This window comes from Carassius carassius, chromosome 17 (genome assembly GCF_963082965.1).
Source record: "Carassius carassius chromosome 17, fCarCar2.1, whole genome shotgun sequence".
Taxonomy (NCBI): domain Eukaryota; kingdom Metazoa; phylum Chordata; class Actinopteri; order Cypriniformes; family Cyprinidae; genus Carassius; species Carassius carassius.
The window spans coordinates 9,318,661-9,342,547 of record NC_081771.1 but is presented as its reverse complement, the minus strand read 5'-3'; the positions used below and the strand labels follow the sequence as shown (position 1 = coordinate 9,342,547).

General features: G+C 37.5%; 2 protein-coding genes across 3 annotated transcripts; one reads left to right on the top strand and one right to left on the bottom strand.

Annotated features, from left to right (window-relative positions):
• Window positions 1–5,724: 5,724 nt before the first annotated feature.
• On the top strand, window positions 5,725–14,513 carry slc6a11a (solute carrier family 6 member 11a). The gene is made up of 15 exons (XM_059570753.1): window positions 5,725–5,866; window positions 7,800–8,113; window positions 8,524–8,658; window positions 9,215–9,355; window positions 10,729–10,816; window positions 11,021–11,153; window positions 11,343–11,477; window positions 11,618–11,721; window positions 11,951–12,075; window positions 12,361–12,473; window positions 12,572–12,709; window positions 12,897–12,999; window positions 13,080–13,180; window positions 13,313–13,483; window positions 13,614–14,513. Exons 2-15 carry the CDS (start codon window positions 7,846–7,848, stop codon window positions 13,728–13,730), a joined length of 1,872 nt encoding a protein of 623 aa, XP_059426736.1. The 5' UTR covers window positions 5,725–5,866; window positions 7,800–7,845; the 3' UTR covers window positions 13,731–14,513.
• A 906-nt stretch (window positions 14,514–15,419) lies between these two features.
• ppil1 (peptidylprolyl isomerase (cyclophilin)-like 1) lies at window positions 15,420–22,246 on the bottom strand. 2 transcript variants are annotated; one of them, XM_059570756.1, is made up of 4 exons: window positions 21,999–22,246; window positions 16,271–16,425; window positions 15,946–16,014; window positions 15,420–15,721 (listed from the first exon to the last, which is right to left on the bottom strand). In XM_059570756.1, exons 2-4 carry the CDS (start codon window positions 16,422–16,424, stop codon window positions 15,501–15,503), a joined length of 444 nt encoding a protein of 147 aa, XP_059426739.1. In that variant the 5' UTR covers window position 16,425; window positions 21,999–22,246; the 3' UTR covers window positions 15,420–15,500. The 2 variants fall into 2 exon arrangements, with proteins under 2 accessions (XP_059426739.1, XP_059426738.1); XM_059570755.1 differs by lacking the exon at window positions 21,999–22,246 and adding an exon at window positions 17,321–17,459.
• Window positions 22,247–23,887: the final 1,641 nt, after the last annotated feature.

Genomic DNA, 23,887 nt, shown 5'->3' with positions numbered 1-23,887 from the left:
CCATGCATGCGTACGCATATATACCTGGTGCCGTGCGCCATTTAAGGTATGGCACGGCCAGGACCGCAGCATCTCGTTCCCTATTCAGGGAACCAAGGTTACATACGTAACCGAGATGTTCCCTTTCATAGGTCACTTCAATGCTGCGGTGACGTCACCACTATGGGAACGCTATACCATAACGCCTGACGTACCTGATAGCTGGGATCCAAAGAAGCATCTGCTCAAGCGGAGAGAACCCGGGAGCCAGGAGCCATCCTCACATCCAGACTGTAAGATTTGATAAAAGTGCTCGGTGAGGACCAACCTGCCGCAGCACAGATATCATCCATAGAAGATCCACTGAGAAAAGCTTGAGAAGAAGCCACTGCTCTCGTGGAATGAGCTTTAACTCCTAAGGGCGAAGCGAGCCCGCGCGCCTCATAGGCTAAGGATATTGCCTCCACCAGCCAAAGGGACATGCGCTGTTTTGTAACTGTATGGCCTTTATTCTTATGTCCAAAACAGACAAACAGCTGGTCAGACTCACGCCATGGGGCAGTACGATCCACATAAGTCTTTAAAGCTCTCACAGGGCAAAGACTTAGATCTCCAGACTCCGCCACAGCAGGGGATAAAGCCTCCAGGACCACCTGCTGAAAGCGAAAGGGATTAGATGCGACCTTAGGGACATAATTAGGCCTAGGTCGCAACAACACTTTCACAGAGCCCGGTGCAAACTCCATGCACGAGGGTGAGACAGAGAGAGCCTGTAAATCCCCAACTCTCTTGAGGGAGGATAAAGCCATAAGAAGAAGTGTCTTCAGAGTCAGGATTTTATCCGGTACAGTTTCCAAGGGCTCAAACAGATGCCCTGACAAACCATGCAACACAATGGATAAATCCCATGAAGGAACTCGCACAGGGCGGAAAGGCCTCAGCCGCCGTGCACCCTGTATGAAACGAGAAACCAGTGGATGACGGCCCACTGAGGCACCATCTATATATTCGTGGTAAGCTGAAATGGCTGCCACGTAAACCTTCAGGGTGGCTGGTGTCACTCCATCCGAAAAACGGTCCTGAAGGAACTCCAGTACTGAAGCCACTGGGCAGTAAACTGGATCCATATTATGAGTTTCGCACCAGGTCGTAAACAGTCTCCACTTGAAAGCATATAAGCGTCTCGTAGAAGCTGCTCTAGAATTCAGTATAGTCTCTGTGGTTTCAACAGAAAGACCGTGACATATTAACTCACTCCGCTCAGAGGCCACGCCCACAGTTTCCATAGATCTGGCCTCGGGTGCCAAATCAGTCCCTGTGCTTGCGATAATAAATCCTGTCTGAGGGGAATCTCCCATGGAGAGCCACCTAACAGATTGATCAGATCCACAAACCACGACTGTGTGTGCCACCGCGGAGCCACCAGCAGCAGCTGTTCCACTCTGTCCAGCCGTATTCTGCATAATACCGCTGGGATCAGACGAATTGAAGGAAACGCATACAAACTGGTCCTGGGCCAGTTGTGAGCTAACGCATCCAAGCCCAGGGGCGATGGAGGGCAAAGGGAGAACCATAGCGGGCAATGCGTAGTCGTGCTCGAAGCAAATAAATCCACTTTCGCTTCTCCGAAAATCTGCCATAGGAGATTCACAGACTGGGGGTGCAATCTCCATTCCCCTTGCTCCAGAATCTGTCTGGATAGTAAATCCGCTCCGAAGTTCAGTCGTCCGGAGATATGAACAGCCCGGATCGACAGAAATTTGTTGTGAGACCAAGGAAGAATATGTCTCGCCAGCCTGCACAGGGGGCGAGAGCGTAATCCTCCCTGATGATTCAGGTATGACACGACCGCTGTGTTGTCTGATCTGAGCAGCACATGACGGCCTATAACCAGACTCTAAAAATACTGGAGAGCCAGAAAAACCGCCAGTAATTCCAATCTGTTTATGTGCCAGCTGCTTTGTGCCACTGTCCACACTCCGTGGGCTGGGCGCCCTTGACAAACTGCTCCCCAACCGGTCAAAGACGCATCTGTCGTGACAGTCTCTCGGGAAGCACAGATCCCCAGCCGAACCCCGGTACGGAGAAATTCGGCTGACATCCATAGTTTTAACGACATCACACACCTCCGTGTCACCGAAATCGATCGATGCGGAAGACAACGGGGTGAAATATTCCGTCGTTTCGTCCACCACTGAAATGGGCGCATGTGAAGTAATCCCAGATGAATTACGGGAAGAGCTGCAGCCATTAGACCTAAAAGTCTGAGGCACAATCTCACTGTCACTGCGCGACCCGCTCTGAAGCGCCGCACGCATGACGCAATCGACTGAGCGCGCGGGAGAGAAAGCTTTGCTGTCATCGCGCGAGAGTCCAAGTCTATTCCCAGAAAGGTAATCCGTTGAGAGGGGATTAACACACTTTTTTGGAAATTCGTGCGTAAGCACAGGCTGTGTAAATGATTCAGCACAAAATCCCGATGAGAGTGTGCTTGAGTCTGCGATTGCGCTAACACCAGCCAATCGTCCAAATAGTTCAAAACACGGATGCCCTGGAGCCGCAACGGGGCCAGAGCTGCGTCCATGCATTTTGAGAAAGTACGGGGAGCTAGAGCTAAGCCAAAGGGAAGAACGCGGTACTGATACGCTTTGCCCTCTAAAGTGAATCTGAGGAACTTCCTGTGTCTCTTGATGATCTGAATATGAAAATATGCATCCTTCAGATCGATCGTGACAAACCAGTCATTTGGTTGAATCTGAGACAAAATAGACTTTACCGTCAACATCTTGAATTTGCTCGGCCTGAGTGCAAGATTCAGACGGCGTAAATCCAGAATGGGTCGTAATCCGCCGTCTTTTTTTGGTACCACAAAATAACGGCTGTAAAACCCTGACTCCATCTGAGAGGGGTGTACTTCTTCTATAGCCCCTTTGTTCAGTAGAGCTGACATCTCCCGTCGCAGCACCGCTATATCCATCGGTTTCACCACCGTGGAAAGAATTCCGCGGAAAGGGGGTGGGCCTTTCCGAAACTGAATGGTGTATCCGCGACAAATTGTGCGTAACACCCATTGAGAAATGTCGGGCAAGCGTTCCCACGCGGCCCGAAACAATATTAGCAGTCTCAAAATGTCCGTTTCCTGCAACGCTGTCACACACATTAAAATGTCCAGGCACGAAAAACTCGTTTGTGTTTGTGCACAGGGGAAGTGTATGCATAAGAGTCGTTGCATCTCGTTGTGCGTAATCCTGTGCGAGCCGCCATGTCTGTGCGAAGGTCGGGCCTCGGCCTTCTCAACCTCCCACTCCAGCCCCAATGTACACACCGCACGAGAAAGGGGGAAACACGCCTCTCCTGTCCACTAGGAGGGAGAGGGTTAGTGTCGGCTGCGAAGTCCTCAGACCCCGAGGCCGCGGTGGATAAAACATCGTCATCCTGGCATCCACAACCGAAGGAGATGGCACTACATGCCTCCGGTGTGGGCCGTAAATCCTCACAGGAAAAGACGACAGGCTCGATAAAAGTTTTTCTCTGCAACGGGGTAGGGGAGAGCGAGCGAAGTGGAGAATAATCCAGCGGTGAGCTGTCCTCGAAATCCATGTCGCACGTGTCACCCCAAGCTATCACCTCGTGTGGTGCCTCGGCAGTCGCAGAAGTGACATGGCGGGGGTTAGACATCAGTAAAAACATCTACCCTTGAGCGCAGTACTCTGAGCCGCAGGCCATCGCAATGGGGACATGAAGAAAGGCCGCTAAGCGCCGCCTGTGCGTGGTGCAAGCCTAGGCAAACTACGCACCTGTCATGAGTGACCCCCTTCACAATGTACCTGGTACATGGCTCCTTGCATTTCCTGAAACTCATCGCGTCCACGGAGAGGAGATAATAGGGCACAGAAGATTCGCTAGATTCGCTTCATTTACTGAAGGAATGAAATCTGAGTTAAATGGCGCGCGGCACCAGGTATATATGCGTACGCATGCATGGCCGGTGCCACACGCTATTTGGCCAATAGGATTGGCGGGATGGTATAGGGCTTCAGACATTCGTCACACCGAAGGTGTTCCATAGTGGTGACGTCACCGCAGCATTGAAGTGACCTATGAAAGGGAAACACCGGTATGGCGGTATATTCAAAATTAACATCGTAACGAAAATATACACCGGTTTTCGGTATGAACCGGTTTACCGCCCAGCACTAGTTCAAACCAAATATTCAGATGTGTGCAGTGCATTTTATGGAGGTTTCCTGAACCAGTAGCCTACAATGCTTCTGTGCAAAAAGGCTTTTTCTATAAAGTAGGGCAATTCCAACTTTGCAAGGACAGTGTGGCACTTCTGAGCCACAGCCTGTAAGTATGTTTACATATTTAAACAATTTGCCACTGTTGATTCAAACACAAGTTTTGAGCAGTGTAGAGAAGCACTTGATGTTTATCATTTCTCCAATCACAAATGCAGAGATGGTTTTATGTTTATGTAGCGCAATGGAACACTTAAAAAAACAGTATAAGTCATTATGATCAGTAATTATGTCCCCACTGGATGCTACAACTGCCTCATTTGTAATGGGTTTTATTTGTTTTGTCTCATAGTGTCAGGAGACGGCATCATGGTATGGTAAGGGGCGTAACATACAGTATCTTAAACCACATAAATACATTGCATTACACTAAATACATAAAATAATGTTCTTTTAACACCGTCATATGACCCCTTTATGGTTATGTAGTAGCGAGCAGAAAGCTGCTTATATAGGCTACATGATGCACTGAGCAGTAAGGTTAAAGTGGTGGAAATGGAATTGAATCACAATCCTAGTTTGACTGATGGGATTGAACTTATATCCAGAGATAAGATACTGGCTTTCAGACCATCCACAAGTCTGTTTTGAATTGGATATGTAATATAATTAGATATACAGAACATCCAAAATCTGTTATTTCTGATTTAGCTAATTTGCCTTTATTATTGTTTTTGGACACATTTTTGTCAGCTAAGACATTTGTGATACCATTTAATAATGACAGCAAAAACATTAGCTTTCTTAAATGACTAAACCTTTGGACGCCCAATGTTCCTTTCCCATAAACAAGATCAGGCTGGAATGTTCAAGTAAATATTTGTTATTTTGTAATTTTGTACTCTCTCTTTCTCTCACAAAACGAATCTAAGGATCCTCAAATGCAAACTGTGTGTGTCTTGCTTCAGGAGAGCAATCATACATTAGAGTCGAGTTTTACTTTATTTTATATTCATTCATTCATTCAAAGTAATTGATCATTTATTCATCTTATTATTCCATTTAATCATATTATCATTTATAATATTCATTATAACCATTTATTAGTCATTTATATAACTGGTTTTAATATTATTATTTTTCCATTTTTATTTAGTCTTATGATGTGTAGTTTCAAGGGCTATTTGTCTTCATGAGTAAGAGATAAGCGAATGACTTTATTTCAAGGTTTTTAATGTCACAGCTGAAGTAGTGATTTTCCATTGCTATGGCATGTGGTATTATAACACTTTTTACTGGTCAGATGCAGTCTAAGCACTGAAACATTATTCCAAAAACTCTGCTCCTTTTTATCATCATCTCCTTCATCATCACTTTACTCAGTCAGCTTCTTGACTGATAGAAGACTATTAATATAGTTTTGGGTACCAGACAAGTTCCGGACAAAACTCGCTGGTGATGATGGGTTTTGGGTATTAGACGATTTGTTGACTATTTGTTCTGTTACCAGACAAAGTGGATATTTTCTGACAGGATATGGCATCAGGGGCTGGACCTGATATTTCTGGCATGGAGGCATGATCTAACAGTAAAAGAAAGCTTTTCACATTTAACTGCACTTGAATATGCAACTTCCACCTGTAACAGTTAAATATGTTTAAACAAAGTACCAACTATTTAACTGTACAATGTTCTTAACAAGTTGTATATACAAGGGAAAATACAATGGATGTGGATTTCAAATTGTGATTCATTAATAATTTGTTAATTGTACGAACTATAATGTAAAAATATTGCAACAAATCATTATTTACCCTTTTTTTTTACTATTTTTTAATTTAAAAAAAGAAAATATAGAAGTTGGTACTGCACTACTGTCAGGTGCTCTGACATCTGGGTTGAGTAAGATATGTTAACTGCGCAGAATTTGTGAAAATGTAAAGAAATTGACAGACATGGCTGATGTAATTCTAGAAGAATTTGCCAAAGGTGTTGAGAAATGTTCATACACCTGTAATTAAGCGTGATTAAACTGTCAATACTTCATTCATTTTCACACAAAACTCTCCCTTGCTTATCAGTGTTGATCTATCTGACAGTTTTAAAGCTACAGGATACATTGTTGTGTTTAAATAGATGTTATTAAACTACCACAAATTATAGAATTATTATTATGATTTCACTGATATATAGATAACAGTTGTATTGTATATTAATGAAATACTATTTTAATACTAAATACTTGAAATTGTAAGAATTTTTTCTCATGACATTTTTACTCATACTTTTTTTGCACCGGCTTATACAATACATCAAGTAATAAATGCCATTCAGTTAATGTATAAAATCTACAGTGCCTTCTCATCCTTCACCTAATCCAGCAGGATTGATGGGAAGATGTAATCACTCAGATGATTCAACTCTTAAATAACAATTATTAAAAAAAAAAAAAAAACGTTCAATCCTGTGTTATAAAAGCTGTTGCGTAACGTTCCCATTAGTCATTTATTGAGATGATATAAGCATACATTTTTGTAAGGAAGGCGGAGTCAAGACAATAGAGACAAAGAGGTTGCAGAGCAAGTTTACAGATCAAATTAAGTTATAAAAACACTTTAAGTTCATCCAAGATGTTATGAGAACTTGAGGCTTGCATCATTTTTTGCAATGCTTGATCCTTACTATTATTAAATTATGCATCAAATCATATTTTTGAGCAGTTTATCCTTAACACAAGGCCATCTTGATCTTGCTAATGCAGCGTGTAATCAAAACCAAGCACTTCTCAGATATGAATGTCTCCCGTGAAAGCAATGAACAGATGCAATAAACAGTTTAAATCAAAATGTGACATTCCTCATCTCAGACCGCTTCAATACCCCTTAAAGTAGGAAAAAACAGCACTTTAATATTTAATTCAAAGAGTAAATTCAAAAAACACATAAACATAAATACATCCCAAACAATTTCTTTGCTATTATGTGTCAAAGCTGATTTAACACAAATTACTTTGTAAAATTAAATGTAAATAATATTATTAAAATCTTATGGTACCAACATAGAACATTCTACTGTGAAATTCCTTCTGTCAGGACTCAGGATACAGTTGTAATTTTTCTATAAGAGATAGATATTTATATTTCTTCTTTACTTTTAAGTTTATTTAACCTTCATTTTAGCCAACAGTATAAGAAGTATAACATTCTGCTGGTCTAAAATGATTTTTGGGGTAGAACTTTTTTATAAAGAGAAATCAAATAGTATGCATTTTTAAGAACATTCTAGTTATAATCAAAGTGGAAAATTTGCTAGTGACAGGTACCCATTGTTTCTCCATATTTTAGAAATCACTGAACACAGATGAAAGTACAGAGATAATGGCTGGTTACTAGAGTCAGCAAATCAACCTCTCATGTAACCAGAAGTTGAGTAAAGGGCACTGGAAGAACTGCACAGGTCACAGCATGATTGAAGACTGCTGAGAAGAAACCTTTTTATTTTTTTTTTAAATGCCTCTAGTCAAAGCACTACTAAACTAAGTGGAAGAACAAGTTAACACATCTCTACTCTCGCCCTCAGGATAAAAACACCTGGTAACCTCATCACCCCCCGCCCACCCCTGGTAATGCTTAAAAGCTGCAGTAAAGAATCACAAGCACCCTTCTTCAATATCATACACACACACACACACACCTACTTAAGCGCCGACAGACAGCCATTGAGTATGGCAGGCTCCACCACCAGACGGACAGAAAACCAACAGGCTGATTTAAGTCCCGAAGAGAGAGGCCAATGGGCAAACAAGATCGAATTTCTTCTGACTGTGGCTGGAGCTATCATAGGGCTTGGAAATGTTTGGAGGTTCCCATATCTTTGCTATAAAAATGGAGGAGGTAAGTAGTTTTGGACAATACTTTACATAGTTTATGATAGGTTTGGTTATGGTTTTAATTTTATTTGTGACTAAGGGACTACATAATCTGAATTTATTAAGAAGCATTTTTTTATAAACCATCTGTTTCTTAGTTTACATATAAATCACGGTGCATGCTTGCTTCGGCAGCACATATACTACAAGAAATCCCTGTGCTTATATACTACAGTATATTATAAAGCGAGTTAACATTCACAATCAGTTACACCTTTCAATGTGAATTGCATTTGTATTGCAGGTGGGTAACATTGATCATAAAACAGGAACTTTTTTCCTAAACAATATCTATCTATCTATTATTAATACAATTCCATCGATTTTTAATATAATATATATAGTAATATTTTAATGGCTCTCTTAAATCCTTAGGGGCTTTTTTCATTCCATATATCCTTTACCTGCTCACTTGTGGTATCCCGCTTTTTGTGCTTGAGACATCTTTGGGTCAGTACACCAGTCAGGGAGGCATCACATGTTGGAGAAAGATCTGTCCTCTTTTTGAAGGTGGGTTGCTCACTTCTCAATTTGTATGCATTATGTGTCTCTTCTTAAAATGTAGTGAAAACACATATTTGTAATGTCTCTTTGAAATAAATAAAGGTTTGTAGCATATAGCTAATATTCCGCTTTTTAAAATATTTTGTGGCTTGTAATGACAAACTTGTTTCTGCTGTTGTATGAAATGTAATGCATTTGCTAACAGGGTTTCTGTGGTCTTTAATTTAATGTGTTAATAGTTTAAATGTAAGTTTATATGAAAAATAAATTATTTTTTCAGCAATTACGTTTTGTTAATTAATTCTTTACATTTTTATAATGCTTTTCTGGGTACTCAAAGCACTTAAATATTGCAGAAACTAGTTTTCACCTATTATACTAATTTGTTGCTAATCGCTTAACTATATGTTATTACATTTTAAACAGTGTCCTCTATCACTTGCATGTACTTTTTCATATTTTTATTGTGTACTCTGTATGTAACATGATTTCAATTTACCTGCAAGTAAAATAAGGTAACATTTGTTTAAAAATTGCAGTGTTAACACAGCTTTTTTTTCAGGAATGGGTTATGCCAGTCAAATTATTATTGTCTATGGCTCTATTACCTACATCGTCATCATAGTTTGGGCCTTCCTGTACCTTTTCTCAGCCTTCAGTGTGGAACTGCCCTGGGCCAGCTGCAACAATCTGTGGAACACAGGTACATTTGGTTAAAATTCAGATGTATAAATCTGTGTATGAATCTATGTAGGTCTTGAATCACAATTATATTTGTTTTTTAATTAATAATTTTTATTCTTTTCTTAAAAAAAAAATCTAGTCAAAGTAGGAAATTTTAACTCCAGTATGTTCAGGAGGAATTAAATCGAGTTGCTAGCATTAAGTTTGTGATTTTTTTTTATTGTGATTACATTGTTTATATTAAATGTGTCAGTACACACACTACAACTACTACTATTTAGGCACCTATTGTATCCGTTAGCGTGATTTTTTTATTCCGCTGCAAATCTATGGCAGCCCATAGAACCGCTTGCGGGAAAGTTGTTCAAATTTGGCACACTGATAGAGGACAAATTTGGAGTCTCTAACTCAAACTCTACAGCGCCACCACTTGTCTAAACTTTCAAAAAGGTTGTGCTAATAACTTTTTAACTGTAAGCCACAAAATTCTAATTATTTTTTATTCTGATTCCTTGGCTCATGCCAAGTCGAAAGAACACCAAAATTAAAAAAATTTAAGATTCAGTTTTTTTGCTATTTTCAATTGTTCGTGAAAACTACTTTTTCGAACTCATCCTTGGCCATTGAACCAATTGTCATGAAAACTGAATAATATCATCTTCAGACCATGCTGGCAATTCAAGTTGATTAGTCATACTGTTTTCAAATAGCACGTGAACGAATTCTATGAAAAGCATGTAAAAGTGGATGTGAGCCTATATCTCCGCAACGGTTTGGCAAATTGAGACCAATCTTGGTGGGTGTTATAAGAAGCATCGCCTGAGACTACCTGCAGTGTTTCGATGCTGTGCCACCTAGTGGTCAGGCGATATGAAAAATGCATATTTTTGCTCATAACATCTGAATGCTTTGGCCAAACATCACAAAACTGCTCTCTTTAGATTCGGTGCATCAGGTTTTTCCATGTCAGCCATTTTGGGCATTGGCCATTTTGAATTATGTTCTAAAATGCTGTATTTTATGAATGCATTAGCGTATCATTACAAAACTAATTACAAAAATCTTCAGCTCCATACCCTCATAGTACATGTACCCATGCTCCATGTCATGCTTACCGTAATTACTAATTTTGCTGCTGGGGTGCTTGGCCCCATAATTGCTGTTTGCAGCTATATTATTAGATAATTTATTTATCCCTTTGCACCCTCTTTTACCAAACATTGATGCTTATGCCAGGAATAGAGTAGGATATATATAGAATCTTGTTTAGCTACTATGTATGAACCAGATGTTTTGATAAATTTCATCTGGTTAGGTTTGGGTATATGGCCTCTTCGTGATTGTTAGCACTATGTTATATACATTCATCCATTAATATCTCTTTGGTGTTAGATGCTTGTATTGTGCTTAGTGGGAGGAATTCTAGTTCAGGGTGGACATCTCCTCTTAATGCTTCTTCCTCTGTGATGGAATTCTGGCGGTGAGTTAAATAAAAAGGCAATGAACATACACTGAAAATAAAATAACAATTAATATTAAAGACATTTTATAGATTTTACTGGACATGGTACCATGTTAAAATGGTGTACCATGGTGCATGAAAATGAAGATGAAGTAGTTCATCTATATAAGTCAGTGAATTCACTGTTTTATTATATGCTTTAAATGCTTTCTGCGTATTCAGTCACAGAGTTTTGCAACTGTCCAGTGGAATACATCATTTGGGCACAGTACGATGGGACTTGGCTCTTATTCTCCTACTTGTTTGGATCCTGATCTACTTCTGCGTCTGGAAAGGCGTGAAATCTACTGGGAAGGTTAAACACATTCCCGTTACCTGTTAAGAAAAAGCTTTGAGCTTAATGACAAAATGTCCTGCAAATGACTTAAATATGTATATTTCAAATATTTTTATTACAAGTATCAGGATTTTATTTTATTTTTTTACAGAATCTGTATATTACTTTCAAATAAAAGTCTTATTAAAATATTTATTATATTTACAGGCAGCCTATTTCACAGCGACATTCCCTTACGTTATGCTCCTGATACTGCTGATACGAGGGGTCACTTTACCTGGTGCTGTCAACGGCATCTACTACTACATGTACCCAGATCTGACACGGCTAGCTGACCCACAGGTGAAGGCATTCAAAGGCCTAGAATGGTTTACTGAAAATCTGGATTAATAAATTAATCAACCATCTCAATTTTTTCTTTGCTATATCCTGTTTTTTATGTTGCTCCTTCTGAATTGTATCACTCGTTCGGTCTTTGTAAGGTATGGATGGACGCTGGGACTCAAATCTTTTACTCTTATGCCATATGTCTTGGATACCTCAGCTCTCTTGGAAGCTATAATCAGTATAACAATAACTGTTACAGGTGAGTGTGCATAATATGAAGTATAATATTTTATTTGAACTGATAAAAGAGATTAATTTAATCTGTAGTTCTGTAATTGGACCTTTTCTATCATCTCTCTCTCTGTCTGTGTGTCTCTCTCTCTATATATAAAATATTACACAATATTTTACAATTTGTTTACATAAAAATAAGACACAATGATGTGACTCTGTTAATTTGAGCACTTCTAAACAAAATGTTCCTACAGGGACTCTTTCTACCTGTGCTTGCTGAACAGCGGAACCAGTTTTTTAGGTGGGTTTGCCATTTTCTCTGTTCTGGGACACATGGCACAAGAGCAGGGGGTGGACATATCCCTTGTGGCTGAGTCTGGTAAGAAAAAAAAACTTTTTTTATTGTTCTTTTTTTTTAACAATACATTCCAACATAGAAAATTTAATGGAATAAATATTTTTGTTTTAATTGTCATTGCCTATCCCAATGGTCTTTAATAATCAAACAAATTAAGGCAGACTCCTTTATTTGTTATCCTAGTGGGTTTTAGTAGACATCGCATTATTTATTTGATTGCTGTGTAATGGAAAGGCTAATGCATGGATACTGTAAGATACTTTAGGTGGTGTTGGTCATCGTACCTCTTCCCTTGGCTGTCGTCAGGTCCAGGACTGGTGTTTATAGTGTATCCTCAGGCGGTGACATTGTTGCCATGCCCTCAGTTCTGGGCTGTGTGTTTCTTTATCATGATCATCCTCTTGGGCTTGGACAGCCAGGTTAGACCTCCTTCTCTTTCTTAGCCTAACATCTGTTGCTTTGCTCTTCCCCCTGTTCCTGCCTCCCCATCCAATGTCCTTTTTTTTGTATCTCTCAGTTTGTTGGACTGGAGAGCATAATGACGTCAGTGACAGACATCTTTCCCACGGTATTGAGACGTGGCTTTAGAAGAGAGCTGCTGCTTTTAGGGATATGCCTTGTCTGCTACCTGATGGGCCTCTTCATGATCACAGAGGTAGGCCCAAGACAATTCAGCTAATGAATAAAAAAATCAAAAAGCAACCTTTCAGTCAACCCTAAATCCGCTCAGATTTACAATTCACTTATGTTACACTGAGTTCAAACAGTCACAGTCTATGGCTTTGCTTACTTTTCTTTAGAATATCATTGCTTTTATAAGTATCCTACTTTCTGTTTCACAGGGTGGTCTGTATATCATTCAGTTGTTTGATCATTACGTGTGTAGTGGAACCACTCTCCTGTTCCTGGCTACGTGTCAGTCTGTGGCCATTGGCTGGATTTATGGTGAGTAGCCCACACTTAAACTTGCCTTAAATGATACTTACTACTTTTTCTTTGGGCTTCATGTGCCTATTTTCTCCAAGGTGCTGACCGATTCTATGAGAACATAAAAGACATGATTGGCTACAAACCCTGGCCCATGATGAAGTACTGCTGGGTCTATATCACCCCCTCTGTCTGCGTAGTAAGTCTGTTTCTATGACAGGGTAAAATGGGAAAATATATGAGCGAAACACTATTTGATATACACCATATGTAAAAAGCAAGCAAACAAACAAAAGAATCAAACTACATTTTTGTCAATTGTGTCCTATAGGGCACCTTTATCTTCTCTCTGGTCAAGTACAGTCCCCTGAAGTTTAATAACACATATATGTATCCGTGGTGGGCATATGGTCTTGGTTGGTTCCTCGCAGTATCCTCTCTCTCTCTCATCCCCATTAACATGATTTACAAACTCTACATAGGAAAAGGGACATTCTGGGAGGTAGGTGTTGTCAGGAAAATTTTAAATGTAATGACTGGAAATGTTTCTGAAACCTTTAACAGAACCAGACAAATATAATAGAATTTAATTTCCTATGGAGTGAAAAATGTTTTGTGTATGTTGCCCTCAGCGTCTCCAGTTGGCTTGCACTCCAGCAGAAGATCTACCTCAGTCTCAGAGACCCTCGGCACATCATTATACTCTGTCTTCCTGTACAGACAGAGAAAAGACCCCAGATAGCCTTTAATGTTCAACTGCCATTATGTCAGTTGTACCTATATATTAAATAGCAGTTCAGTCAAGATGGGAAAATGTATTAAGTTTGAATAAACTAATAGATTAAAAAGTCAAAAGTAAGACAACAGCTGACACAACTTCATATATCCTACCTTCTGCATAAAGTTAATAGTGCCTTGTTTTTTTACAGAAACATTTATTTATGGAATGTAATCTATTAGTAATCTACTATTGCTGATTGTGAGACCACCTTTTTACAAAACACTTTTAAAAAAGCAATGATTATTCGTTTCATAGCAAACACTGAATCTTGCTTTTACAGATGCAGATACTTTTTCTATACACATACTGTACATAATATGTATTGCCTTAAAGCAGAGCGGCCATAATGAACAAAGCAGTCATGCGTTTTGACAGTTGGGTATTCTGAGGGGACAGCTTATTAGAGATTTTCTTTATGATTTTCTCATGCAAGTTAACCTGCTATGAGATAAATTGAGCCTTCAGGCATTGTTTTTATGTGATCCATGGTAAGAGCTTTATTGATATTTCTTTCAGTGATGTAGTGTTTCACATACCTTGAGGGCATTTTGTAAAATGTGCTTAATCAGCACCAAGGCTTTTGGAAAATACAAGTCATGGACAGGGAAATGTATGTATTTTTATAGTTTTATGTTCTGTAGTATGCCGTCTTTATAGTATTTTTTAAACTCATATTCTAGTATTTCTAGTATAGATTTATTATACATATAACAGTATTAATGTAAAATAAATTAAACATGTATCAGAATATGTAGTGTTACATAGTTACACTACATAGTTAGTGTTAACATCCTTCAGATTAGTCTGTTAATCATACATATTTTTATTTAAATAGAAGTGTGTTTCATGCATTTTAAAGAGACAATCTACAGACTGAGGAGAGAAATTATTTTTACATTTTCCCAATTTCCCAGATGATAAAAAGCAATGCTTTCAATTAATTTATACAACTCATAGGCAACAGGAACCCACTTTTAGGCTCCAACATTAATAGGATTTTGTGGGTCATAACCTCTATGGATTTGTTTACTTTTTTTCCATAGACACAGATTAAGCTTAATCCAGGATAGCTGCATTGTGAAATGTGGGTTTTCCTTAAAAATCCTTTGAAGTCTAGGATCATAAAACATCTGTGCAGGAAACCAGGATTATGGTGATATTGGTTTCAACTGATGTTGTTCACTGCTAGGCCATGTTGTGTATGCCATTTCTTTTGAACCTTTTTTTAAAGCTTTTTGCCTAACATTTACTCAATATAAAGTTTTAAATATTGAATTTTTAATAATTAGTATCATTGCCAGGAGTTAGAAAGGACACGATTTATGATTGCATATTCTGTTGGTGACCTTGTGCTGTGCTATGAGTATGCTTTATTTCTATATTTGATATGAGAAATTGTATGATTAAGTTCTCTCTTGTTCCGTTACAAAGAAAGCATTTCAAGTCTATGAGCAACTAATGCAGTGTGACTGTGTTGTAATCATGACTGTCAACTACAATTACATCTCCAAAAATGTGTAACTTTTCTGAGTCCTTTGGTGTAATGTAAAGGAATGTACACATTAAATTGACATTTTTCTGTAATGAACCTCATATAGTTTAGACACCACCATGTGGACATGTGTTTGTACTGGGGAAATCAAAAGAGCTGAGTATATTTTATGAAAACTCAGAATGTTTAATGTAATAAAAGGGTTGTACAAAAAATAAAGCATCAAATGTTATGCAAGCAGACGTCTTAGTTAGGTAGATTTACTCTGAGAATTTTAATGTCATCAATAGGGCGGTCCTGACTGTTGGTTTCAACCATGCCAATACGATTAAGAACTCCAATGCCCTGGCACACCCGTCCAAATATAGTGTGTTTCCCATCCAGCCACTGTGTGGGAGCCAACGTGAGGAAGAACTGGCTTCCGTTTGTATCTGGCCCTGCATTAGCCATTGCGAGAATTCCAGCACCTACAAAATACATAAATAAATCAAGCACTGGCTGTTTTGTAAAATCCAAAGTTAAGCTGTAAACTAGTAAACTGGAATTTCTTTTATAAAAGTAATATTTCCATAGGAATGTATTCTACTTACGGGCTATTGAGCATCTTACAAACTTTTCATAATTTTATAAATAGCAGTGCTTTTACCAATACTATTAAATATCCTCATGCATTATGTGTTATTTTACTCACCTGTAAATTTCAAATCTGGATGCAATTCATCTTCAAACTGCTTGCCATATATAGATGCACCACCACGACCTGCAGATATAAAATCAATTAAAATTTATATAAATACATTTTACAAACAGTAAATTAAAATTTAAGTCCATTGTACTGACAAAAAAGTAGATTGTTTTGCTTGATAAAACCATACAGTCTATGGATAAAACATATTCATCACCACCTTTATGCCGTTTCTCAACAGCCACTTAAATCAGCATACTGTGATTTATCTTATGGAATAGTCAAATATCTAAAAGGAGTGTTGAATGATGAGTATTCCTTTTATCCTCACCTGTCCCTGTTGGATCGCCTCCTTGAACCATGAAGTCTTTGATGATGCGGTGGAACTTGTTGTTGTTGTAATATCCTCTTCTGCCCAGCTCTGCAAAATTTTTGCAGGTTTTAGGCGCATGATTCCAGTACAGTTCTAGAACGACAGTTCCCATCCTGGAAAGACAGTGTAAAGTGAGGGTTTGCTGTAATAGTTCCTGTGGCTCAGTGGTAGAGCATTGCATTGGCAGTGCAAAAGGTTATGGGTTTGATTCCCAGGGAACACATGTTGGATAAAAAAACGTATAGCCTGAATGCACTGTAAGTCGCTTTGGATAAAAGCGTCTGCTAAATGCATAAATTTAATAAGTAGCTGTAAATTATTTTATTTTTTTAAGTAACGATCACTTTAAATATTCCCATTCTGTTAAGAAAGAAAGAAAGAAAGAATATAATAGAAAGAAAGAAAAAATCTTATTTTTAAATTCAAAATCCGTAATATTTAGGGATATAAAGTAGGGGTCCTACATTGTAAATATTTCTCCTTAAAGTTTAATAGGGATTTTATTTTCTTTAAATAAGCATCTTATTCCCCTCTTATAGACTCCTCTTCTAGTAAAAGTCAGTCACATTTTGCTAAGTTATTCATTTTACTAATTTTTGTTTATGAATGTAGTATGCCATGCAGCATATAGATATGCACAACACACTCCATCATCTAGCTTCTGTATATCCAAGTCATGCAACATCTTTTAGATATTTAAAAGGTAAAATAAACTTACAATTTGTATATATATATGAAATAAAAAATGTACGCAAAAGAATCATTGAAAGCGTGAATTTTGTAACAGTTCGAAAGAACCGAATGAGTTGGATTATTACAGCACCATATACGATTTAAAACCATCTAACCAGCACAACAGATCAACGTGATTAGATCTTTAACTTGTTTAATACAAACATGAAACAAACAAGTAAACCAATGCTCACAGATTTATGTTACTTCTGTGTTAAGACGAGACTCATTCATTCACAAATCTATTACTATTGTATTGTCTATTCTGTGACTCACGTTGTGTCCAGCGATACTGTGGGGGGTTGCCAAGAATCCGGCGGAATTCCAGACATGTCGGTTGGTCAACAAATACTGTTGGTTAGAAAGTATTAATTCTATCTGTAAATTATGTCGCAAAGCGTGCCAAGGAAGTGGTCCAATTCGGTTTATTCGATATTGTAAACCGTCAAGACCACATGATGTAAGTGCTGCCATCTAGTGGACTGGATGATAAAGTCACGCTGTCTGAGTTCAAGCCACATTACACACTCTCTCTTTATAAACACAAACAGTCCAAAATGTTTAAACACTATATTGCCAGAAGTTTTGGGGCACAGTCTTCCACACTGACTGAATCATTAGTTTTTTTAACCTTGCCTTATACACAGAGGCCTTGACAGGTTCGAATAGAAAAGGGTTCTGTCCAAACTGTTGCTAGGATATCATGAATATCATACAGAATATTATGAGAGTGAAAAAGAGAAAGTGATGTGACATGTGGCCAAGTATGGTGACCCATACTTGGAATTAGTGCTCTGCATTTATCCCATCCAGCTTGCACACACTTAGCAGTGAACACACACCTGGAGCAGTGGGCAGACATTTTTTGATGTGGAGCCCGGGGAGCGGTTGGGTGTTCAGTGCCTTGCTCAAGGGCACCCAAGTCTTGGTATTGAAGGTGGGAGAGAGTGCTGTACATTCACTCCCCACAGTATGAGACTCACAGTGGTGTATAAAGTACCTGAAAGTCATACTCAAGTAAAAGTACAGATATCTTACCAGAAAATGACTTTGTTAGAAGTTGAAGTCACTATTTAGAATATTACTTGAGTAAAAGTCTTAAAGTATGTGATATTTACTTAAGTACAAAAAGTTTTTTTAAAATCTTAAATGTACTTAAGTATTGAAAGTAAAAGTACAAGCAAATGCAAAATGGAAAAGAAGCAAATAAAGAGATGCAAAACAGCGCTGGATCATTTTTGCCTTCAACAATTTAGAATGCCTGGAATATTGAGTTTTAATAGACTAATAAATCAGTGTGAGATATGTGTGATAGCCTACATTAGTATACATTTTAGTTAGGAAATTTAGTGGAGTAAAAGTAAAAGTTGGCTGAAATATAAAAACTAGAGTAAAATACAGATACTCTCAAAAAATATTTTTTACATTACACGACTGGAGACTCAAAACTACAACCTTTCAGTTATGAGTCTGACTCTCTAACCATTAGGCCATGACTTCCCAATGACATATCATTATATGCTTAAATATTAAGATTTGTACTCATGGAAATTACTAAAGTAGTCAAACTTTTGGCAATATAGTGTAGTATGATAATATATGTAGCCTAAATAGTATTTTTCTAGTTTTGCTCTGCTCTAAAATACTGGCTATCTATTGCGTTGCATGTTTTTGTGGAAAGTACATGTTGAAAGGTATAGTGTGATAACTTTGTCTGATGAGACAAATTTTTTAAAAAATGTGTCAATCATGTGTTTCATACACAAAATGCCACACAAAGTCAAATATCAATTTAATTGTAATTCACTTTTATTGTGTTTATTGACCAAAATACACTATAAATGTACATGTAGTGTGCATTTAAGCAAAATAAGCATACATACAATTAAACAATATGAAGAGTCAAAACCATATTCTTTAATAAATGTTTAAGAATTACATACATCCTGTATAACATTTAAAATATATATATATATATTTTTTTTTAAAGATAACTCTAAACACAGTTTAAAAGTAAATAAATAAATGAGAAGTTAATCCTTTGTGGCTGTGTAGGTAAGGAAGGAAAAGAAAAATGGAGATCAAATTCCTTGTGATTGATGGCATTACCAGGCAGTATTAGACAGAGTTTCAACATCTAAACTTGCCAGGTAAGACACAAATCAGAGGATTTTACTGCTGCGGAGAGGAAGAAGAAAGGGCCTGATGTCATGTGACTGTAGAAGAGATAAAAGCAGACAAGAAAATGACAGAAATAAGGTTATTTTTTCAGGATAAAGATCTTGAAGGAAACCATTTAAAAGGATCTGTAAAGGGTAAAGTGCAAGCAGAGATTCAAAGGGACATTGTCAGAATTAAGCATCAGCATCCAAATGGATTTTGAGACAACTTGGTAAATATGTTTTATATGGACAAAAACAGCTAAAATATTATTCAAAATATCTTCTGTAATCGTTTGTCTTGTACAGGTATGGAATGAGATGAAGGTGAGTAAAAGATGACAGAATTTTAATTTCTCTGTAAACAACATGCCCCTGAAATGACTTAACGGGCCGAAAATTACCTTATTTCCTCATTCACATTCAGAATACAACCAAATGTTTTACGGAGTCATGCCTACAGATACACTTTCCATAGAAACGAAATTGTCATATAAGTTGTCCCTTGAGTCTATGTGTTATTTATATCTCTCTTTAATCATTTATTTGTTTAAATCACATAAATACTTTTACTTTTCTTTGCACATTCCATCCTAGAATGCACAATGACCTGCAAAATACGTAAAACGGCTTTCAAATAAGTAACACACACACACACACACACACACACACACACACAAAACTTTCATTTTTAATATTTTTCCGACTGGCAATACTTCCTCTTTAGGACAGCGAACAGGAAAGGTAAATAGTTGCAATTCATTTAGTGTTTGTCACACAGATCTCAGATGTCATGTACACAATAAGACACAAGAAAAGGAGGATGAACTGATCGCTGAATGGCACATCACACATAAGAGGGTGTGTGAGTATGGAGGAATTACTTTTGTGACATTCATGAAGGCATTTGGACATAACAGGGTGGGGTTCATACCTCTACTGATGGCTAAGTGAGAGGATCTAGATTCATACCTCTTCTTTTAATTACACTCCCTCTATTTTTATCAAGCAATCTCATCCAGTCTTCCTGTTTTAAATCATTAACTTGATTTATTAAAGAACATTTAAACACATTCCAAAGTCAAAATATGCTACATTCCACACTTGATCACAATTTTGAGAGCATTTTCTGTTCATTTTGTATTAAAGTCATTGTTACTGAGCCCCCAGAGTGCATCGTTACCAGACAGTGTTAGAACTTCAGTGAACAATCAAACACTGCCAGGTAAGATGTAGCCTAGAGACAATGAATAAACATCTTCTGCATCATAGTATTCAAATCATCCAGCCAAAGAATACAATCTTTTCATAACATATTTTCCTTTGTGTATTTGTGTGTGTGTTTATTTGCATAGTCTGCAAATCCACACCGAGATGCAAAGCATTTGTAACGATGCTTGAGGAGGACCATCTGCATCATTACCAGGCAGTATTAGAGAAGATATACATCCAAAACTGCCTTGTAAGATGGAGATAGTCATCCAGTGTTTGCCAGATTGTTTTCAGTTTAGCATGAAACATGAGGGGAGCAAAGAACTCTTAATGCTAATGTCTATCACTATAAAATCAGAGTAACTCTACTGTAGCAAGACGTTGTAAGGTGTTTGTTAATGATTATCTATTTTCCTGACTGGCCCATCTTTTTTATAGCTTTATGTATTTCCTTTAAGTGCTGCTTATCTTGCAACAGACCCCAGAGGCTTTTGATGTAAGCATATTACCATGCAAGTTCATTTGGACTGGACCACTTCCAGTTTCACTATGCACTTACTCATTTTCTTGAAAGCTTTTATTAGAAAAAACGAAAACATTGTAACACCTAAAGTTTATTTCTTAGGTGTATGCCCTGGCCTGCATCCTTGGAAACCATGACCTTTGAGACGTCTCATGACCTGGGAGAGTTTGACTAATTGGTCGCACCTGCATCAAAACAAAATTGCATCTGTAGCCTCCAAATCCCATTGCAGTCACACAACATAGGTGGTAAGGAAAGCGCTTAGTCATGGTAATCAAAATGGCTGATCTTTGTGCACCTGACTGACCCCTCACCTGATAAGATTAGATTAGATAACTCACTTCCTACTGAAACAAGCTAAATTCGTTTTTACATTTTGGCTCTATTGTTTTTTAAAGTCAAAACTCACAGTAAAATTGAAAAGATTAACTGTTAAGGTTACACTTTCAAGTGAGGAGAGAAAAAATTGTGTGTATGAGATTGTATCAGCAATCAGATTTTATGAGCGTGTGTCCATGTACCAATTTTTTAGGTTTATAAATGGTTTCTCAAATGCTACAAGTCTAATGTATGTTTAATCTGTACAAACCATCTTATATTATAGCATTAAAATTTTATGTTGCATTACTGAATAATTTATTTTTATTTTTAATTTAAATTTATTTTAATGCTTTACATTTTCTACTTCATACCCCTTTGTTTTAAACTGATCAAACAGGTTTGACATTACGGAAGTGAAAGTTAACATGCTGGGCACTCATAGTCCTTTATGTTTCACAAAATCTTAATTATACATATTTCGGACAAAAATTCTTACTTGATTGTTAGACTTAAGAATGAAAGGAAGTTTTTTTAATATGACATAACTGATATATGTTTTTCCATTTCATTGTCCTTTTAAATAGTTTACTATTAGCATTTACTAATACTAAACTATACTATTGTATTTATTACCTGAGATACATATAAAACTTTAAAAAAATTTTTTTATTTTTTTTGCAATTGATGAAATCTTAAGTCAAATTGTTGAACATATTAAAAAATAAACTCTATTAGTTACCATATGAATTCCTGTTGCCGTCATTCAGTATGGAGTCCCGGACAGGAGATGCCATTGTGTTGCAGCGTCGCTTTAGCTGAAGAACATCACTTCCTGCTCCTTCCACTTGTTAAAGGTATGATTGCTCATTCCACGTTAGGCCAAACCTCTCGAACCGGTCTGAAGGTACCTGATGAAGTCGCATAGACAATAGTAATGGAGCATGAGAAGAAACACAATCTCCTAAAGCTCCTGAAGCGAAGAAACTGTTCCTACAAAACATCTAGGTTTTCAGGTACACCTTGGAGCCCTGCCCAGGTGTCATTTTTACACTGGGACCAATCCCTGGTCTTCTTCTAAGAGCAGGTGTGTCTTGTGTTCTGTGATTGGTTAGTTTAATGTGGAAGTGCCTCAGGCTTTCGGAGTACACAAATGAGACAAGCTTTTAACCTTCAAAAAGACCACGCCCCATTTTCTGTCTCTCTTGTTCTGGGTCAGACTGCAGGGCAACAGACAAGAATAAGCCTCCTCTCCTCTTTATTCAGTGTTACTCTCCTTTCCAGCGCTCATCATTAGATGGGAGCTGTAAAAAAGACATTAAGCAATCAGAAAATGTGTCCTCTGTGTGCCCCTATGATAATTTACATTGTTTACACTAATAATAAACTCCACTGGGGCATTGAACAGACAATATGAAAACAGCAGAAATTAAACTGAAGGCCCAACTGATAAATATGCTTTTTACTCTATTTCTATATTATTTATTTATTTGAATGGAAAATTTTAAATAATTTCTAAATTAAAGACATAAACAGAAACCATGATAGATTAACTTTTTGTTATCAAATTTATTACGATTATGCAAAATTATTAATGTCAAAAAATGTATCAAATGGTCCTTTTTTAGATTTAGACAATTTGATTATTAAATATTAAATTCAGACAGGCTTATCAGTTTAAATTGCAGTGAGAGCTTGTGTTAATTTTTATAACTTAAAGATCAAGAGAAAGTCTAGCACACCTCTAATATTTTAACTTAAATCTGGTATACACACACGTTTGTATATGTGTGTGTATTTGTTTGTAGAAAAGGTACTTCGTCAGCAGATTGCTGACTATAAAAATAAAGATCCACTCCCTTTGCCATCATAAAAGTACAATAAAGTTGTGCTTTTAGCATATAGAGCAATATTTAAGGTTTCATTGGACAATGAAGTGCTTGTGCTAAAGGTCTGTTCAGGACAGACCTACTAAACAGATTTCAGGGATCAGCATCACTTGCATGGGCTGCTTCAAAAAGAGCAGGTAAAAAAGGTCAGTTCAATTCTTTTCTGGCCATGAATCTGCAGATTTTTAAATGTATATGTCTATTTGATGCAGATAATTCTTTAAACAATAAAAATGTACTGTAGATTTTGATGCCTATATTTGCTGCATGTAATAAATAATAATTATATAAATTACTTGTGTAATCAATAATCACATTTTAGAATATGCATCTGTGTGTACTGAACAAAGGATCTGAGAATTCCAACTCTAGAAGGAGTTTTTGGTGAGACACAGGGACTGCATTGTAACCCAGGCAGCAGGTCAATGCCTCACTATATCCACAAACCTGTGTGTGGATTGCTAATTAGATCCCTGAGGTCTTATTTATGAGGCATGAGGATGGAGGAACACGGGGATCAGCTGGCTGTCAGGAGGTCTCCTGAGAAACCCATACCCGACAAAACATCAACCGTTTCCACAAAACAAACCGTGCACGAGGGAAAATACTGATCAGATGAAACTGATCTAAACTAACATGGCTTGTTTGAGCATTATAAAAGATTAAGTGAAAGAATAATGGAATGGAGGAAATGTTTGCATGTGAGAGGGAAGGTGGAAAGAGAGCGGGATAAGAAGAGGGA

Excerpts from the sequence above, each read along its gene's own strand:
- slc6a11a (XM_059570753.1), top strand. The coding sequence starts at position 7,846 with ATGCTTAAAAGCTGCAGTAAAGAATCACAAGCACCCTTCTTCAATATC. Across the intron at positions 12,076-12,360 it reads ATCCCTTGTGGCTGAGTCTG|GTCCAGGACTGGTGTTTATA; the intron begins GTAAGAAAAAAA and ends GGCTGTCGTCAG. Across the intron at positions 12,710-12,896 it reads GCCTCTTCATGATCACAGAG|GGTGGTCTGTATATCATTCA; the intron begins GTAGGCCCAAGA and ends TCTGTTTCACAG.
- ppil1 (XM_059570755.1), bottom strand. The coding sequence starts at position 17,376 with ATGTCTGGAATTCCGCCGGATTCTTGGCAACCCCCCACAGTATCGCTG. Across the intron at positions 16,426-17,320 it reads ACAGTATCGCTGGACACAAC|GATGGGAACTGTCGTTCTAG; the intron begins GTGAGTCACAGA and ends CTGTCTTTCCAG. Across the intron at positions 15,722-15,945 it reads TCCAGATTTGAAATTTACAG|GTGCTGGAATTCTCGCAATG; the intron begins GTGAGTAAAATA and ends TGTATTTTGTAG.